At 42.4% G+C, this 17,868-nt stretch overlaps 1 protein-coding gene across 1 annotated transcript; it reads right to left on the reverse strand.

Moving 5' to 3' along the window:
* Positions 1-794: 794 nt before the first annotated feature.
* LOC103516187 (sodium/hydrogen exchanger 4-like) lies at positions 795-17,629 on the reverse strand. Its single transcript, XM_008481148.2, has 14 exons — positions 17,612-17,629; positions 17,466-17,528; positions 14,759-15,015; positions 13,577-13,794; positions 11,284-11,306; positions 10,136-10,391; positions 9,171-9,344; positions 7,623-7,808; positions 6,921-6,994; positions 6,428-6,571; positions 4,142-4,217; positions 2,955-3,128; positions 1,086-1,310; positions 795-955 (listed from the first exon to the last, which is right to left on the reverse strand). Exons 1-14 carry the CDS (start codon positions 17,627-17,629, stop codon positions 795-797), a joined length of 2,049 nt encoding a protein of 682 aa, XP_008479370.2.
* Between the last annotated feature and the right edge of the window lie 239 nt (positions 17,630-17,868).

A 17,868-nucleotide genomic window follows, 5' to 3' on the forward strand; every position in this document is an offset into this window, starting at 1 on the left:
TGCCAGCCTAGTTAGTTAGCTTGGATGGTAGCTCGTCTGCCTTGTAAGCGCTAGGCCACGAGTTCGATTCCCAGCCGGGGCGGATTTTATCCTGAACAGATAAGGTTCGTTCTCGGAACGGCTGACTTTCTCCTATCCTGTCTTCCTTCTCTCTTCGATTTCGGAACGATAAGACTTTAGCAGTTACAGTTCCTTCTGTCAAACCTCTTGGAAAAAAAAACTTCAACAAAAATGGGGCTAGACAAAGTAGTAGAGATTAATAAAAGATAGAAAGTACCTAATAAAAAATAGTCATAATGAAAATCGATAGGTAAGGAATGCGGGAATTATAATTTTATTTTATTGATTTTAACTCTGGTAAGAACCTATACGAATTCAGGGTTGAATCATAAAATATAAATGGGTAAAAGGCAGAGCGGACCAAGTCCAACAAGCAGGGTCCGTCCCTCCGGGATTTTTTTAGCCCGTAGTGATTACAGAAAATCAGTACCTATGTACCTGCCTAATTTGTTTAATATTCAGTTTATTATTATTCTTGATTTAGTCGTTTCCCATTGTACGGACTCAGTAGGAGTGTATTAACAGCGTGGGTTAAAGGCCACTCTGAGACTTAGGGTTAGAAGTTAGAAGCAAACAGCCCTAAGGTTATGGTTATGTACCGGGTTGGGTTGAGACAGGATATTGTTTCTACAGTTTGGCATGGGAGTGGTAACTTATAAACAAGGTTAGTTTACCAACCTTGCCTATCTCAACCCGATACATAACCACAACCTTAGGGTTAGAAGCAAACAGCCCTAAAAGTCAGGTGAGGCGTACACGAACGTACCTGCAGGTGAATCCTCTTCAACGATAGTGGCGACATCTAGTGCCGAGTTTCGGCGTGAGGTGAGTAGTCGTTTCCCATTGTACGGACTCAGTAGGAGTGTATTAACAGCGTGCTCGTCTATCAGTAATGCTGACGAGGAGGAGAGGGAGGGGGGGAAACTGGTTAGAGTTGATCGAAAATTAGGGGGGCACTAATTTAAAAATTTATTAGTCCAGTGGCAAACAGCCCTAAAAGTCGGGTGAGGCGTACACGAACGTACCTGCAGGTGAATCCTCTTCAACGATAGTGGCGACATCTAGCGCCGAGTTTCGGCGTGAGGTGAGAAGTCGTTTCCCATTGTACGGACTCAGTAGGAGTGTATTAACAGCGTGCTCGTCTATCAGCAATGCTGACGAGGAGGAGAGGGAGGGGGACCGCTCGGCGTCAGACACCGACGGGTGCAGGTTCGAGCCCTTGTCCGACAGAGAATCGCGACGAAATATACCTGAGGAGGGGGAGACTATTAGGTTTTAAGGTTCATAATATTTTGACGGTACTACATTTTCTATGTCTCTGAGAAAGGCATAATAGTTGGACACCTGAGGAAATTTCATTATAAATCTTGAGCCTGATTGAGGGCATTTTTTTTACCGAGTAGTACAGTTCACAAAACCAATAGTAAATATCTAATGGGTACAAACACTTCAAAACCAGTTAGATGTTTCTAAGGATTGAGGAAAAATCCCTTTCTCTTGAGGACAAACACACAACCCCCACAGTGGACGGATAAAGTTACCCTTAAAGTGATAGGCTAGCGCAGTTGATGGAATGTTTTAATGGTTGGATTACAATTACACTAAGAGCGGGGTTTAGCAAATCAGAATTGATCAATCTATGTAGAATTGAGCTATTTCCCTTGCTAAAGAAATATGTAGTAAGTATTAATAATAGTTGAGTGCGAAGAGCATCCACTCGTAAAATGTATGTAGCCAAACTAAATGTCAGCCCAAAGCAATCACCTTAGGGCTGATTGAGGGTTGACGAAAAAAACCGACCCCGTCTCAACACGGATATAGGCGAGGAAAAAGAAGAAGAGGAGTTAGTTAATAGGAACTAGAGTAGGTAAACAAATGAAATATAGATGGGGAGCTGGGACCTGAAACGCTACGTGGGAAGGTACAATATTTTTGACCATAAAGACTCTTTGAATTTATGTCTCACCTAAAAATGTAGATGAGGGGGAGTTATATGCCAAGTACTCCTTGTTGGAGCACCAGGCGGGAAATTCGTTCTGTTTAATGACACCAGAAGTTTGCTGAGATTTCTGAAGTTTTGAACGCCATTTTGAAAACTTTTCTTAGGGTTTTCTTTCCGGCTGAATTTCACAGAACGGCTGACAGGAAACTTCAAATTAAACAGGTCAAAGTTATTTTTTTCTCTAGAAGATGGAATTCAGCGATGGAAAACATTTCAGGAAATTTAATTAGAGGAAATAACTCAAAATTGTTGCAGAAACGATGAAAAAAGTCTTGCAGAAACGTTCCATTTTGTGGCGAAGCTATCGATTTTGAAAATTTCAAATTTTACCGCGTTTCTCGTGCTCTAGGGGTTGGGATAGCACACGGATTGTGCTATTCCAACGCCTTCAACCACGAACTCTATGCAATGTGTGCTACACAAATGAAAACTGGATTGCATATACAACCAATTTTATTAAAAATCGGGCGTTTTATACGACATCAGGCTAGCTTAGTCGATGGAATGTTTTAATGGTTGGATTACACTAAGAGCGGGGTTTAGCAAATCAGAATTGATCAATCTATGTAGAATTGAGCTATTTCCCTTGCTAAAGAAATATGTAGTATGTATTAATAATAGTTGAGTGCGAAGAGCATCCACTCGTAAACTGTATGTAGCCAAAACTAAATGTCAGCCCAAAGCAATCACCCCAGGGCTGATTGAGGGCTGACGAAAAACACCGACCCCGTCTCAACACGGATATAGGCGAGGAAAAAGAAGAAGAGGAGTTAGTTTATAGGGACTAAAGTAGGTAAACAAATGAAATATAGATAGGGAGCTGGGACCTGAAACGCTACATGGGAAGGTACAATATTTTTGATCATAATGACTCTTTGAATTTATGTCTTACCTAAAAATGTAGATGAGGGGGAGTTGTATGCCAAGTACTCCTTGTTGGAGCACCAGGCGGGAAATTCGTTCTGTTTAATGACACCAGAGTGCGTATTGTCGTCCTCTTCCCCTCTCTTCCAGGGGAGTAGTTTCTCCAGCGCTGTGGGCGTGCTGACCCGACTGCCCTCTACACCTGGAACACGGGAATAAGTAATATAAGTAGTCCATCACGGCCCCCTCGGGCCCGCGGACCCCAGTTTGGGAATCACTGAAATAGAATATATCTTGTTTATCCTGCCCGAATAGGACTAAAAAGCCCTTTCTTTTATCCCAGCAGTCTAAAAAAGATCTGGTATATTTGATATGATGATAATACGTATAACAGAAAACAGTAAAATTCGGTATAAAAGACCTTGGCAGTTAAACAGGGACGTTGAGCGTCTCTTCGAGTGAACGCCGCGTCTTGAATTCCTTAAGCTACTCTCAAGTAGCATCAAGTACAAAATTATTTTGCAATTTCTCCGCTAGATGTCATGTTTGTTGAAGTTTCCACAATTTTACCCCCCACTCCTAGTGCAGAGTGAATGTCGAGTTGACACCGCTTCGATGCGGCGTAGGAAAGAAACACAGGCCTATAGTTCATCCAGATCAATGTGACAGCAATGAGTCATCAACCCAAAACGAAGGAACCAATCAGATTGCAGGAAATCCTTACATTGTTTGGCTGACGATTAACATTGGACTCTCAGATCCATTGGTTTTTCGTGATTTCAAATAGGGATAAAGATAATTTTCGAAAAAAAATGAAGAAGTTACGTTATTTATTTATTATTATTATTATTTTTAAGAGGTTTGACAGAGGGTAACTGCTATGGTCTTATCGTCCCGAAATCGAAGAGAGAAGGAAGACAGGATAGGAGAAAGCCAGCCGTTCCGAGAAAGTCTTATCGTCCCGAAATCGAAGAGAGAAGGAAGACAGGATAGGAGGAAAGCCAGCCGTTCCGAGAACGAACATTATCGGGATAAAATCCGCCCCGGGCAGGAATCGAACCCGCGGCCTAGCGCTTACAAGGCAGACGCACTACCAACTAAGCTAACTAGGTTGGTAGGAAACTGGTTAGAGTTGATCGGGGGACACTAATTTAAAAATTTATTAGTCCAGTGGCAAACAGCCCTAAATGTCGGGTGAGGCGTACACGAACGTACCTGCAGGTGAATCCTCTTCAACGATAGTGGCGACATCTAGCGCCGAGTTTCGGCGTGAGGTGTGGGGGGCAAAATGCTGCGGACAGCAAAAACGTCTCTCGCAGAGGGCTTAACATGCGACCTTTAAAGCTGTGTCAGACCACTCACTCACTATCAGGTAGGCCTGATCAGGTCTACCTGATAGTGTATGTGCTCATCTGGTAGACCTGACAGACGGACCTTTTCAGCCGTACATGTCAGGTCTACCTGATAGTGAGTGGCTGGCCTCACACATAGTCGACAGCCGTAGTATTTTCTTTTTAGGTACTTTCATTCTTATTGTCTTTTCGTAGTGGCGTAGCTTCTTCTTTGGTTCATCTGGTTATTTTCAGCTCAACTTCTATATTTCATTACTTCTTAAATAAAAATCTTTAATACTCTTTTTCATATTTCTTTCGTTATCTAATTCTTTCATATCTTCGGGTAATTCATTCAATAATCTAGGTATTTGATATTCAAACATTTTGTTTTTCCATAATTGTTATTAATAATCGGTAATTTGTAATGTAAATGTCTCGTAGTAGGTACATGATTTCCATCATAGAAGGGAAGAGAGAAGGGAGACAAGGAAGAGGCAGACCACGACTGAATTACATCGATCAAGTCGTGAAGTACTCCGGGAGCAGCTCTTACTCGGAGATGAAGACGAAAGCATCAAATAGAGACGAGTGGCGATCTACAAACCAATCCTAGGATTGATAGGATGATGATTATATTACTTTCCTTATTTTATAGGAAGGAAAGTAATTTGTCTCTAATTATCTCAAGACGCTTTTTTTTTTTACTTGGTCCGCTCTGTCTCTTAGCCATTCAAATACTGTAGGTACCTCTAAGTACAAGGTACAACTTCTGATTTGCCTTTTCTGGGATAGTAAAATTATTGAGTAGAAATAAATCTAGGTACCTTTACGGTGCTAACATAGGCAGGCAGACCTGAAAAGAATGGTGTTGAACCTACTTTACAAGCAGAAATGGGGCTAGGTAATTCTTCTTCGATCTAGATTCTAGAAGGTAATCTAGGTAATGCATAGATAATCTCGGTATCCTTGTAAACTATGTAGAACACCATCTTTTTCCTAACTTTTCAAATATTGAATCACTTTCAAATTATTTCCTTACAATTCTCTGGTAAGGCCAACCACTCAAAGCTCAGAGTGTCTGACAGACCGAGGAACGCGTTCCTAGTCTTCAGACCGTCTGAGAGACTAGAAGAAAGCTTTTTCCGAGGAGTTCCGACGATCAGACAGTCTGAGTGGAGAAAACAAGCATTATATTCCAACTTTCATTTTCAATCACAATAGAATAGAGGTTCCCAATCTGTGGTACGCCAAAAGAACCTTGACATCTCAGATGGTACGCAGTACTCGAAAGTTTGGGAACCCCTGCAATAGAAGAATTAACAGGAGAAGAAAAACAATCGATAGGTTACATAAAAAAATATCTAAATTCTCTAAAAGGACTATCTAAAAAAATAGGTTAGTGTCATTTAACTAATTAGGATTTAGGATGTAGCGGTACGCAGTACTCGAAAGTTTGGGAACCCCTGCAATAGAAGAATTAACAGAAGAAAAACAATGGATAGGGTTACATAAAAAAATATCTAAATTCTCTAAAAGGACTATCTAAAAAAATAGGTTAGTGTCATTTAACTAATTAGGATGTAAAAGGTTGATAAAAAATATTGAGACAACAAGGGCTCGAACCTAAAACCACTTTCGAACCGTGATTTTTACCTGCCTTGGTGGCGTCGTGGTCAAGACGCTCGCCTGGTAAACAAGAGAGTGTGGGTTCGATCCCGGCTGAGGTTAATCGAACCGTGATTTTTACCTGCCTTGGTGGCGTCGTGGTCAAGACGCTCGCCTGGTAAACAAGAGAGTGTGGGTTCGATCCCGGCTGACAACCCCAACAAAGTTTCTTTAGATTCCTTTAGAAAGAAAAAAGAGTGTTTTACCCCCGTTTTTAATTCGTAACAATAAAACAACTGTTACATTAGACGCTTGTGGTGTGTGTTGTAGCATTCCCATCTCGTAGTATGTCTCTCATCAGATGGGCGAGAGACACAATGCTTCTCATTTAGGTGCTGGGTCAACACGAGAACACCAGAAAGTAACCCGTTGAAATATTTGCAATCGAAAAACGAGTGCAAATTTTGTCGATGATGGGCATTGTATCACTGCTAAAAGGTTTTTAGTGACGAGGGTTTTACCCTCCGTTCGGTGAGAAGCTGGCCAAAAGAGGGTCACATACCTTGTTGAGTCGTTTACTTCGTCGATGGTGATGTTTCCTATCCGCCATAAGGCGACGACACATGTTCATGTGCATCTTATAATTGACCTGGGTAGACAAATCCCTGTCGTCCACCGTATGTCGGGAGTAGCTCAGTCGCCGATGCTGAAACATGGACAAAAATTAGAATGACTTTATGGCCGGGTCCACAAAGTGAGATTAAACTCTTTTTTTTTATCAAGCGGTTGGATAGAGGGAACTGAAACTGCTAAATTCTTACCGTCCCGAAAGTGAAGAGAGAAGGAAGACAGGATAGGAGAGAGCCAGCCGTTCCGAGAACGAACCTTATCCGTTCAGGATAAAATCCGCCCCGGGTGGGAATTGAACCCGCGGCCTAGCTCTTACAAGGCAGACGCGCTACCCTACAAACTAGGCTGGCAAATGAATAAAAATGATCTTAATGATCCGAAAAATTATGGGTATCTTTGGTAAAGTGTCCAAATTAATATCTTACCCTCTTCTGCGGCATACACAGTTCTTCGGAAAGAAGATGATGGATCTTCGCATCCGTGCTATACGCAGTCAGAGCTTTTTGAAAAATATCAGTAGATACTTCAATACCTTGAGGTCAAAATTTAGTACTTTTTGGACCGTACTGCACTGATTAGCCGTGAAAATTCAAAATTTGCGTTTGTCCATCATTACAATTTTTTTTCCTGTGCCCTCGGAGCGTCTCTCGCGTACCCCCGGTTGAGAATAGCTGATCTATTGAATGATGACATTGAGGACTAAATCATTAAATTAAATGATGAATTGATGACAGATTGAAACTAAAGCTACTCTACCCCCCTACCATCTCGTCGTCTCCAGGGCAACGAGCATTCGGCAACAGTCGGAACGTTTCGGTAATCTCCGCCAGTACTCGATCCGTTGTTATACGCAGTCAGAGCTTTTTGAAAAATATCAGTAGATACTTCAATACCTTGAGGTCAAAATTTAGTACTTTTTTTACCGTACTGCACTGATTAGCCGTGAAAATTCAAAATTTGCGTTTGTCCATCATTACAATTTTTTTTTGCCTGTGCCCTCGGAGGGTCTCTCGCGTACCCCCGGTTGAGAATAGCTGATCTATTGAATGATGACATTGATGACTAAATCATTAAATTAAATGATGAATTGGTGACAGATTGAAACTAAAGCTACTCTATCCCCCTACCATCTCGTCGTCTCCAGGGCAACGAGCATTCGGCAACAGTCGGAACGTTTCGGTAATCTCCGCCAGTACTCGATCCGTTGTCTTTTATGTTCCGAACGAAGGTCGTCGTAGCCTTCTTTAGCCCGGGCAGGGAGAGGAGTGATAGTTTGACCGGTGACTCATTGGGGGGTGTCGAGTCGGGTTCGGCTGTGATCGCAGCGGGGTTTGAGAAAGGGGAAAGAAGGGGACAAGACAAACACACGAAAGAGAAGTATGGGTCAAACTTTTTCAACTTCTGAAGAGAGGGCCTTCTTTAGCCCGGGCAGGGAGAGGAGTGATAGTTTGACCGGTGACTCATTCGGGGGTGTCGAGTCGGGTTCGGCTGTGATCGGAGCGGGGTTTGAGAAAGGGGAAAGAAGGGGACAAGACAAACACACGAAAGAGAAGTATGGGTCAAACTTTTTCAACTTCTGAAGAGAGTTTTTGGTAGGCCAGCCACACACTATCAGGTAGACCTGACAGGTACGGCTGAAAAGGTCCGCCTGTCAGGTCTACCTGATAGTGAGTGACTAGCTTAAAAGATAACCACCCTTAATCCTGTCTGGTTATTGAGAATGCGGGGTTAATAAAGGCGCTGACTGACTCCGCGCCGCAGGCGATATATTTTTGACCTTAATTTATTTGTTTGAGCTTTAACATCTAGCCAAAGACAAAGTCACTTTGAAACCCAATCAAAATTGAGATCAAGCTAGGATTGAGCTATTATTAATACCCAGTTCAATCCAGAAATGAAGCCATCTCCGACTTCGTAAAACGCGGTCTAAAGGTGTGTCCACGCATAGTCGACGGCCTTTTCGCCGTCGATCGACGTCGAATTACATCGATCGACGGCGAAAAGAGTTTGAAAGGGCTTTAAACGGAGAAAACATGTCGAAAAGTTTAGAAGACGAAAGAAATAGGCAAACGTATAGGGCATGCTCAAGAAATCGAGGGTCAGACGGTTTTCGAGGTTACAAAAACACCAAAGAAAATTCGTCGTGTAAACGCCTTTACTACACCATGAATCACAAACGGACCACTTAAGTAATGACGTCAAATCGGTCACAAATATAATCTATTTCAGTGATTCCCACATAATATTTTGCTTAAAGTGACAGGCTAGCGCAGTTGATGGAATGTTTTAATGGTTGGATTACAATTACACTAAGAGCGGGATTTAGCAAATCAGAATTGTTCAATCTATGTAGAATTGAGCTATTTCCCTTGCTAAAGAAATATGTAGTACGTATTAATAATAGATGAGTGCGAAGGGCATCCACTCGTAAAATGTATGTAGCCAAAACTAAATGTCAGCCCAAAGCAATCACCCTAGGGCTGATTGAGGGCTGACAAAAAACGCCGACCCCGTCTCAACACGGATATAGGCGAGGAAAAATAAGAAGAGGAGTTAGTTTATAGGGACTAAAGTAGGTAAACAAATGAAATATAGATGGGGAGCTGGGTCCTGAAACGCTACGTGGGAAGGTACAATATTTTTGACCATAATGACTCTTTGAATTTATGTCTTACCTAAAAATGTAGATGAGGGGGAGTTATATGCCAAGTACTCCTTGTTTGAGCACCAGGCGGGAAATTCGTTCTGTTTAATGACACCAGAGTGCGTATTGTCGTCCTCTTCCCCTCTCTTCCAGGGGAGTAGTTTCTCCAGCGCTGTGGGGGTGCTGACCCGACTGCCCTCTACACCTGGAACACGGGAATAAGTAATATAAGTAGTCCATCACGGCCCCCTCGGGGCCGCGGACCCCAGTTTGGGAATCACTGGATATACCTTGTTTATCCTGCCCGAATAGGACTAAAAAGCCCTTTCTTTTATCCCAGCAGTCTAAACAAGATCTGGTATATTTGATGTGATGATAATACGTATAACAGAAAACAGTAAAATTCGATATAAAAGACCTTGGCAGTTAAACAGAGACGCTCTCTTCGAGTGAACGCCGCGTCTTGAATTCCGGAAGCTACTCTCGAGTAGCATCAAGTACAAAATTATTTTGCAATTTCTCCGCTAGATGTCATGTTTGTTGAAGTTTCCACAATTTTACCCCCCACTCCTAGTTTCAGTGATTCCCAACCTGGGGTCCGCGGCGCCTGGGAGGGCCGTGAAGGACTTCGCGACACCCGGGAAGATCACATACAATATAACAAAGGGGCCGCATAGGAAAAAGTTTTGGAACCGCTGATCTAATTAATTTATTGGCCAGAACCACAACCAGAGTTTAAACTTTGAGTTGTAATATTTCAATAAGATTGGCTAAAAGGTTTGAAATCAACCAATCAGATTGCTTGACCCAAGTTAAGTTAAAATTCTCATTGGCCAGCCTAGTTAGCTTGTTAACTGTTAAGCCAATGTTTGTGTCCAAAAGAACGTCACACTTAAGTGGTCTCTTCCAGTGTCTGAAAGTAGGGGGTGGGGCACAACACAAACAAGGGGCAATGGGGGGGGGCAAAATGCTGCGGACAGCAAAAACGTCTCTCACAGAGACTCATCGAGTCCGTTCCCGTAATGCTGCCTCCGCCTATAGTTGACGCATTCCGCCTCATAAACTCCATCGCATCCTTCATCGCCAATTTCGAGTAGGTTTCGAGGATCTTTGGTTCTGCCCCTTGTTGGTGATCCCGCAACAGATACGGTCGGATAAATCGGTTGTCAAACCGTTTGAACCGGTCGCGCACGTGGTGGTTGCCATGACGACCGAGGATGTCCTCGATCCCCGCCATCACGTGATCCATCAGCTGTGGGAGAAGGAAGAGGTGAGAGAGTGACTTAAAGGGGTGACCCAAGTAACCAAAATAGGATTTTATCCGGGTAGAACCCAGATAGAATTTGGGTAGAAAAGAGGATAGGATCGGATTATGAGAGAACCTCCGTGGGTGGTTCCCGTTAGGGTCGCTGTCACGTAGGCCTGATCAGGTCTACCTGATAGTGTATGTGCTCATCTGGTATCAGGTAGACCTGACAGACAGACCTTTTCAGCCGTACCTGTCAGATCTACCTGATAGTGAGTGGCTGGCCTCACACATAGTCGACAGCCGTCGATCGAAGAGGTGAATCATTGTTGTCGAGGCGGGGTGGACGGTTTCAGTCGACATCGATAGAGTCGATCTACGCGACGGTCGTCGACTATGTGTGGACACACCTTAAGCCAATTTGCCCACGGGTCATAATCGATCCGAAAGAAATGAGTCGGCCTAGTTAGCTTGGAGAGTGGAGCGCCCGCCTTGTAAGCGCTAGGTCGCGGGTTAGATTCCCGCCCAGGGTGGATATTATCCTAAACAATGTTTATTCTCAGAACAGGTGGTTTTCTTCTACCAGTATAGTAGGTATTTTAAATTTAAAACTGGTGTTGTGTGAAATGAGGTCTGTACAGTGAGTGCAATGTGAAGAACTTGTAGTATAGATAAGCGCTAGGTCGCGGGTTAGATTCCCGCCCAGGGCGGATATTATCCTAAACAATGTTTATTCTCAGAACAGGTGGTTTTCTTCTACCATGTATAGTAGGTATTTTAAATTTAAAACTGGTGTTGTGTGAAATGAGGTCTGTACAGTGAGTGCAATGTGAAGAACTTGTAGTATAGATACTGTAGATAGTGATGCACCTATAAGTAATATTAAAACCAAACTCACAATGAAGTTTTCATATCGCACATCTAATGGAAGAACGTAATTTGAGGTTTTATAGAGGGAACTATCGACAGTCGACAGCCGTCGATCGAAGAGGTGAATCATTGTTGTCGAGGCGGGGTGTATGGTTTCAGTCGACATCGATAGAGTCGATCTACGCGACGGTCGTCGACTATGTGTGTACACACCTTAAGCCAATTTGCCCACGGGTCATAATCGATCCGAAAGAAATGAGTCGGCCTAGTTAGCTTGGAGAGTAGAGCGCCCGCCTTGTAGGCGCTAGGTCGCGGGTTAGATTCCCGCCCAGGGTGGATATTATCCTAAACAATGTTTTTTCTCAGAACAGGTGGTTTTCTTTTACCAGTATAGTAGGTATTTTAAATTTAAAACCGGTGTTGTGTGAAATGAGGTCTGTACAGTGAGTGCAATGTGAAGAACTTGTAGTACAGATACTGTAGATAATGATGCACCTAGTAATATTAAAACCAAACTCACAATGAAGTTTTCATATCGCACATCTAATGGAAGAACGTAATTTGAGGTTTTATAGAGGGAACTATAACAGCTAAGGTCTTATCGTTCCAAAAGCGAACAGAGAAGGAAGACAGGATAGAAAAAAGTCAGCCGTTCCGAGAACAAACCTCATCCGTTCAGGATAAAATCCGCCCCGGACGGGAATCGAACCCGCGGCCTAGCGCTTAAGTCAGCCGTTCCGAGAACAAACCTCATCCGTTCAGGATAAAATCCGCCCCGGACGGGAATCGAACCCGCGGCCTAGCGCTTACGGCAGACGCGCTACCAACCAAGCTAACTAGGTTGGCTGACAATTGGGATTGGATTTTTAGATCCATTGGTTTTTCGTGATTTCAAATAGGGAAAAAAAAGCCAGTCTGGTTAGCTTAGTTGGTAGTGCGTCTGCCTTGTAAGCGCTAGGCCGCGGGTTCGATTCCCGCCCGGGGCGGATTTTATCCTGATGGGTAGTATTACACCTGTGGGGAAGAGAGAAAAGCGATGATAATGCAGAAAAACAAAAACTTCGGTTTTGGCTGGTTTGAACACTGCAGACCACACCGTCAGTTATTGCCTCAGATAGTTCTCTAGAACTTTTGAGTGTGTACCTACATAGATGTGTATTAAAAAAAAGGAACTGGCAAGGGGACGTTAAAGGTCTGGCTAGGGGACGTTAAAAGCCAAGTCTAGTGTCTACCTATGTATTAATATCTACCTATGTATGAAAGGAACGCGTGTAGAATGTAGATACCACCTTCTCGTGTTGTAAATTAGCTAGAAAGTTTAAACCCGAGTCAACAAAAACTTATAGTTGAACTTGTAAGATTTCCTGTTAGACTCCCCGTCTAAATGAGACTGCTTACACGTTCATATACATAAATATGTATTAGGTACCTACACCCAACCCAAGCATACCCAAATATAAGCTAGCGCTGTCAAATTTTCTTGACTTGGCGGGGGGAGCGCTAACCCACTCCCCAATAAGTATTGACATAAATACATACCTATAGGAGGAGGAGGAAGAAAATGAAGAAGAAGGATATGAAAAAGGACATGGAAAAATAACAATAAGACAAAGAAGAGGACGAGGAAAAAGAGAAAGAAGGACCAAAGACGTTGAACTGTTGAAGAATGAAAATAATTGGGAAAGGAATAGAATAGAAAACAGTAAAATTATTTAAATGACGGCTTAAAATATAAGAAAAAGATAACGAACTTAAAACCAAGCCGCAAAATTAAAATAAAATCCAATCAACCTCATTTCCGATGCAAATAGAAAATCGAAAAAGTTCCCTCTGGGATTAGAAAATGAAATTGAATAAAATACAGAATCTGGAAGAAGAAGCTTCACTGAATACATTTTCTATGTATAATATTTATTTTCTATTAAATTGAAATTAAAAAGCTCGTCTCCTTAAAACGAAGACCGGAAATTTAAGTCTGCCACCTCCCAGGACTGTTGTGTGTTGATTTTAAAATGGGTGTTTGATGGGAAAAAAGGGTCGGATGATCTGCCTTATAAGCGCTGGGCCGCGGGTTCGATTTCCGCCCTGGGCGGATTTTATGCTAAACCGATAATGTTGGTTCTCGGTACGGTTGGCTTTCTCATATCCTGCCTTCCTTCTCTCCTTGATTGCGGGATGTTAGAAAATAAAATTGAATAAAATAAAATACAGAGGAATTACGAGTATACCTACACAGAGACTTTGTTCAAAAGCTTTACTTCGTTCGATTCCCCTTTTAGTGAATTTTTTCCCAATTTTGTTTGAGGATCTGCGTTACTTACCTAAAGTTCTATACAAGCTACAAAAGAAAATGGTCAATATCACAAAGGCTGTGTTCCACACATGGGCATCACTGATGGTAGATATACCCAGGAACATAAATATAATGGTTTCCGACGAGCTGGATAACATTTTCATGGCGTACTTCACAGTCGTGTGAGATTTGTGACTGATGTTGGCTTCCACATAGTTCTTCATGGTGATCCCGCAGAATGTGATTCTGGAAGAAGGACCGATAAAACAATTAGGCCAGCCACTCACTTTAAGGTAGATCTGACGATAGTTACACCTGATCAGGTCTACCTGATAGTGTGTGTGCTCATCAGATATCAAGTAGACCTGACAGACGGACCTTTTCAGCTGTAAGTGTCAGGTCGACTGATGATGAGTGGCTGGTCTTAGTGAAAGTTTGTAAATTTAGTGGCATCTCAATTCTGCATTCTCAGAGTCTACAATCATTTCAATCCGAAATTCTAAGCCTGTAGATCGGGGAGTTAGAGTAAAGTCCTTCTTATAACTTATGGGGGCACGGTTAGCCTAGTGGTAACGCGCTTGCTTGCCATGCGTAAGTGTCAGGTCGACCTGATGATGAGTGGCTGGTCTTAGTGAAAGTTTGTAAATTTAGTGGCATCTCAATATTCTGAATTCTCAGAGTCTACAATCATTTCAATCCGAATTTCTGAGTCTGTAGATCGGGGAGTTAGAGTAAAGTCCTTCTTATAACTTATGGGGGCACGGTTAGCCTAGTGGTAACGCGCTTGCTTGCCATGCAGAAGGTCCCGAGTTCGAATCCCAGAGTCGATGAAAAATAAATTGTATTCGTATTTCAATCGCAAATATTTCGACGGGTTACTTTCTGATGCCCTCGTGTTGATCAAGCACCTCAATGGGAAGTATTGTTTCTCTGATCGCCCATCTGATGAGCGGCATACTACGGGATGGGCATGCTACAACACAGACCACTCTTTAATTAATAAAACTTAATTTAAATAATAATAATAGACTCTTGAGTGGAAGGCAACCACTAGGCGAGGTTAACGCCTTAGGCGTTCTCTACCACCTAACCTTTAGAGCTCCATTATTATGTGGTCAAATTCTCAAATAAATGAGGTCAAAATAATTTAAAGTATTTCGGATGTATTTTAAGTACAGAAGTTCAAGTCCAAAGTACTTCGTATACTCACGCTAAAATCCCGGACATGTGAAAGATCTCCGCGGTCAGGTACGCCAGGTAGGCCATAACGAAGATGAAGATCGGTTCAATGACGCGAACCTCATTGGTGAATCTGGTCACGAACCCGGTCAGGAAACCCCAAATCACCCCGATCACCGTCCCACCTACCGCGACCACAAAGAAGGACGCGAGGCCCGACAGGAGGTCCACGTAGAGGACGTTGTTGTGGCCCATCTCTGTGTAGGCTTCGAACATATGATAGAGCACCTGGGAAGAAATAGACCAGAATAGAATATACCTTGTTTATCCTTCTCGAATAAGACTAAAAAGTCCCTTTACTCCAGCAGTCTAAACAAGGTTTCGTTTATTTTCTGGGTTTATTTTGTAGCGAGTTTTTGCAACCAAAATTAGCGTCCCATTAACTGAACTCTTTAATGTTATTTGACGAAAACTGGTTTCTGCACATTCGCAGGAACGAGTTTTCGTCACGCAATGTGAAAGAGTTGAGTCAAGGGAACGCTAATTTTGTGATAGAGCACCTGGGAAGAAAGACCATTACTACCTATTGGTAAAAGCTGGGGGCTGGCTGGAAGACCATAAACGGAGAGCAGATCAGCAGACCAGTGTCTTGCTGTGGGACTATAAATAGGGATCAGAGCAGCCAAACCCTAACCAGCCTGGCTAGGTGGAGGTTACGAAGGGTTTATCATGCTTCAAAGGAGCACAGGTGGTTGTCTGCGTGGTACGGTGGTACAAAGGTCTCATGATGGTTGACTGCGGTTCGGGACGGGCCAAGTAATCTTGGCAAGAGACCATCAACCTCTGGCTATCTCGCGTGCTCCCGTCCCCGTCTCTTCTCCTACCTCCAGACCCAAGGTCCACCGCACTAACCACTACACCACTGACGTTGGTAGACGCTGTGGGTAACGTATGGAAAGCGCTAAAAAGCGGGACAATAAAGTCATAAATTATGTATCTAGGACGAGGAATATAACAAGGATATACTGGTCGGAAATTTGATGAGCTTGCTGTCATATACAGGGTCTGCCTAGGGGACTTAGAACAGGGACCAGCTTAGTCTGCCTGAGGGACTTTGAACTTAGCCTGCCTGGGGGACTTTAAACAGGGAGGATACCGGCCTGAAATAAATAGCAAAGGTTGAGTGCAAAGGGTATCCACTCGTAAAAATTTTGTAGCCAAAACCAAATATCAGACCAAAGCAATCAGGGCTGATAGAGAGGCTGAAGAAAAACGTCGACCCGGGCCCGGGGTGCGAATAGAACCAGCGATCCAGCGCTTACAAGGTGCTACATTCCCAGCTAACAAGGCTGGCTAAGTAGCTACCCTACTCTCTTCTTCTTCTTCTTCTTCTTCTTCTTCTTCTTCTTCTTCTTCTTCTTCTTCTTCTTCTTCTTCTTCTTGTTCTCCCTCTCCTTTCGCCTTTTTAGCTTCATATTGTTTTTGAAAGACCTCATAAGTAAAGATAATAATCGATTTGTCTGGGACACCCTGAATTATTTCCAAGATATTCGTCACCCTGTATACGTCACGCTTTCAATATAAAATCCCTTCAGTAAGCTTCATGTATGACAAAACGTGCTCTAAGTCACCAGAGCTTGACAAATTCGCTTTATAACAGAGAAATTTCAATATGACAGCTTTTTACTCTTTTTTTCTGTTAAGATTTTTTTTTTATTATTTTTATTTTTACTATTATTTTTTTTCAGCAGTAAGGTCAGCCATTCACTATCAGGTGGACCTGACACCTGATAAGGTCTACCTTATTGTGGCTGGTCTAACTAACCCTTTCAAGTGATAAGATTATATCATAGGTTTTTGTGGCTTATATTTTTGGAATTTCACTCATTATTGAAGATCGCAAAAATAAGACCTAAAAAAATCCTTTCTCCTTCTTAATTCTTTCATCTCTCTCTCTCTCTCTCCCCCCCCCCCTCCCCCCCCCCCCTTAATTTTTCCTTATTCCTCATTATCTCCCCTTCTTAACTCTTCTTATTTTTCCTTCTGTCCGCCAAGTACGTCTTGTCATTTCATCACTCTTCCTTCTCTACTCTTCTTAGCCCTTTTCTTCTTGTCCTTTTTCCTCTTCTCTTCCCCTTTCTTCTTCTCCTTCTTCCTCTTTTTCTTTTGTTTTTCCTTGTTTACTTTTCTTCTTACGTCAGACCTGTCTATAGCAAACACACTTGTGAAATATTTTCCTCCAAGAACACTTCAAGATGACAGTGGGAGATAGAAGCGCCTTGGGATGTAACTTAGTATCTTAGTGAAGTAGTGAAGGGTGTAAATAACTAACCATTGTAGGGCCAGCCACTCAATATCAAGTAGACCTGACAGGTACGGCTGAAAAGGTCCATCTGTCAGGTCTACAGGTACCGCTACACACTCATCAGGTCTGTCAGGTTTAGAACTGATCGAATTTTCATGAGGTGTCAGTTCTCCATCAGTTCACCTGATGATAGACATATTATGTCTATCAGGTGTACCTGTCAGGTCTGCCTGATAATGAGTAGCTGGCCTTAGTGAAGGGTGTAAATAACTAACCATTGTAGGTGTTCAACTGAAGGTCCGTTCCTACTTGTAGTTCGGAAAATAATCGTGTCGTGACTGTCGTGTGTAATGGGAACACTGATGGCGATCTTGGTCGTATAGTAGTGTGTTTCTACCTTAAGACACTTACCACAAAAGATGAAGACACTTACCACAGTGACGGCATCATTGAGCAAGGACTCCCCGAAGACGACAATGTAGAGGATCTCTGACACCTGATCAGGTCTACCTTATTCTGGCTGGTCTAACTAACCCTTTCAAGTGATAAGATTATATCATAGGTTTTTGTGGCTTATACTTTTGGAATTTCACTCATTATTGAAGATCGCAAAAATAAGACCTAAAAAAAAAAAAAAAAAAATCCTTTTTCCTTTTTAATTTCCTGATATATAAAAAATAGCCTTGTAGCTAAGAGCTGAAAAAAATGAACTTTTATTATTTTATTATTAAATTATTTATACCATTATTTTCTGCAACCTTGAGAACGATAAGTCCTTTCCTGCAAACTATTGCAGTTTTTTTTCCGTCAATTTTGTTTAACCTTAGCGTGTAAAT

This window comes from Diaphorina citri, unplaced genomic scaffold (assembly GCF_000475195.1).
Source record: "Diaphorina citri unplaced genomic scaffold, Diaci psyllid genome assembly version 1.1 scaffold1503, whole genome shotgun sequence".
NCBI classification, from domain to species: domain Eukaryota; kingdom Metazoa; phylum Arthropoda; class Insecta; order Hemiptera; family Psyllidae; genus Diaphorina; species Diaphorina citri.

Coding starts and splice junctions, on each gene's coding strand:
- LOC103516187 (XM_008481148.2), bottom strand. Junction 10,392..11,283: donor TGCGATATGAAAACTTCATT/GTGAGTTTGGTT, acceptor CTTCTCCCACAG/CTGATGGATCACGTGATGGC. Junction 6,995..7,622: donor GCCCTGGAGACGACGAGATG/GTAGGGGGATAG, acceptor TTTTTCAAAAAG/CTCTGACTGCGTATAGCACG.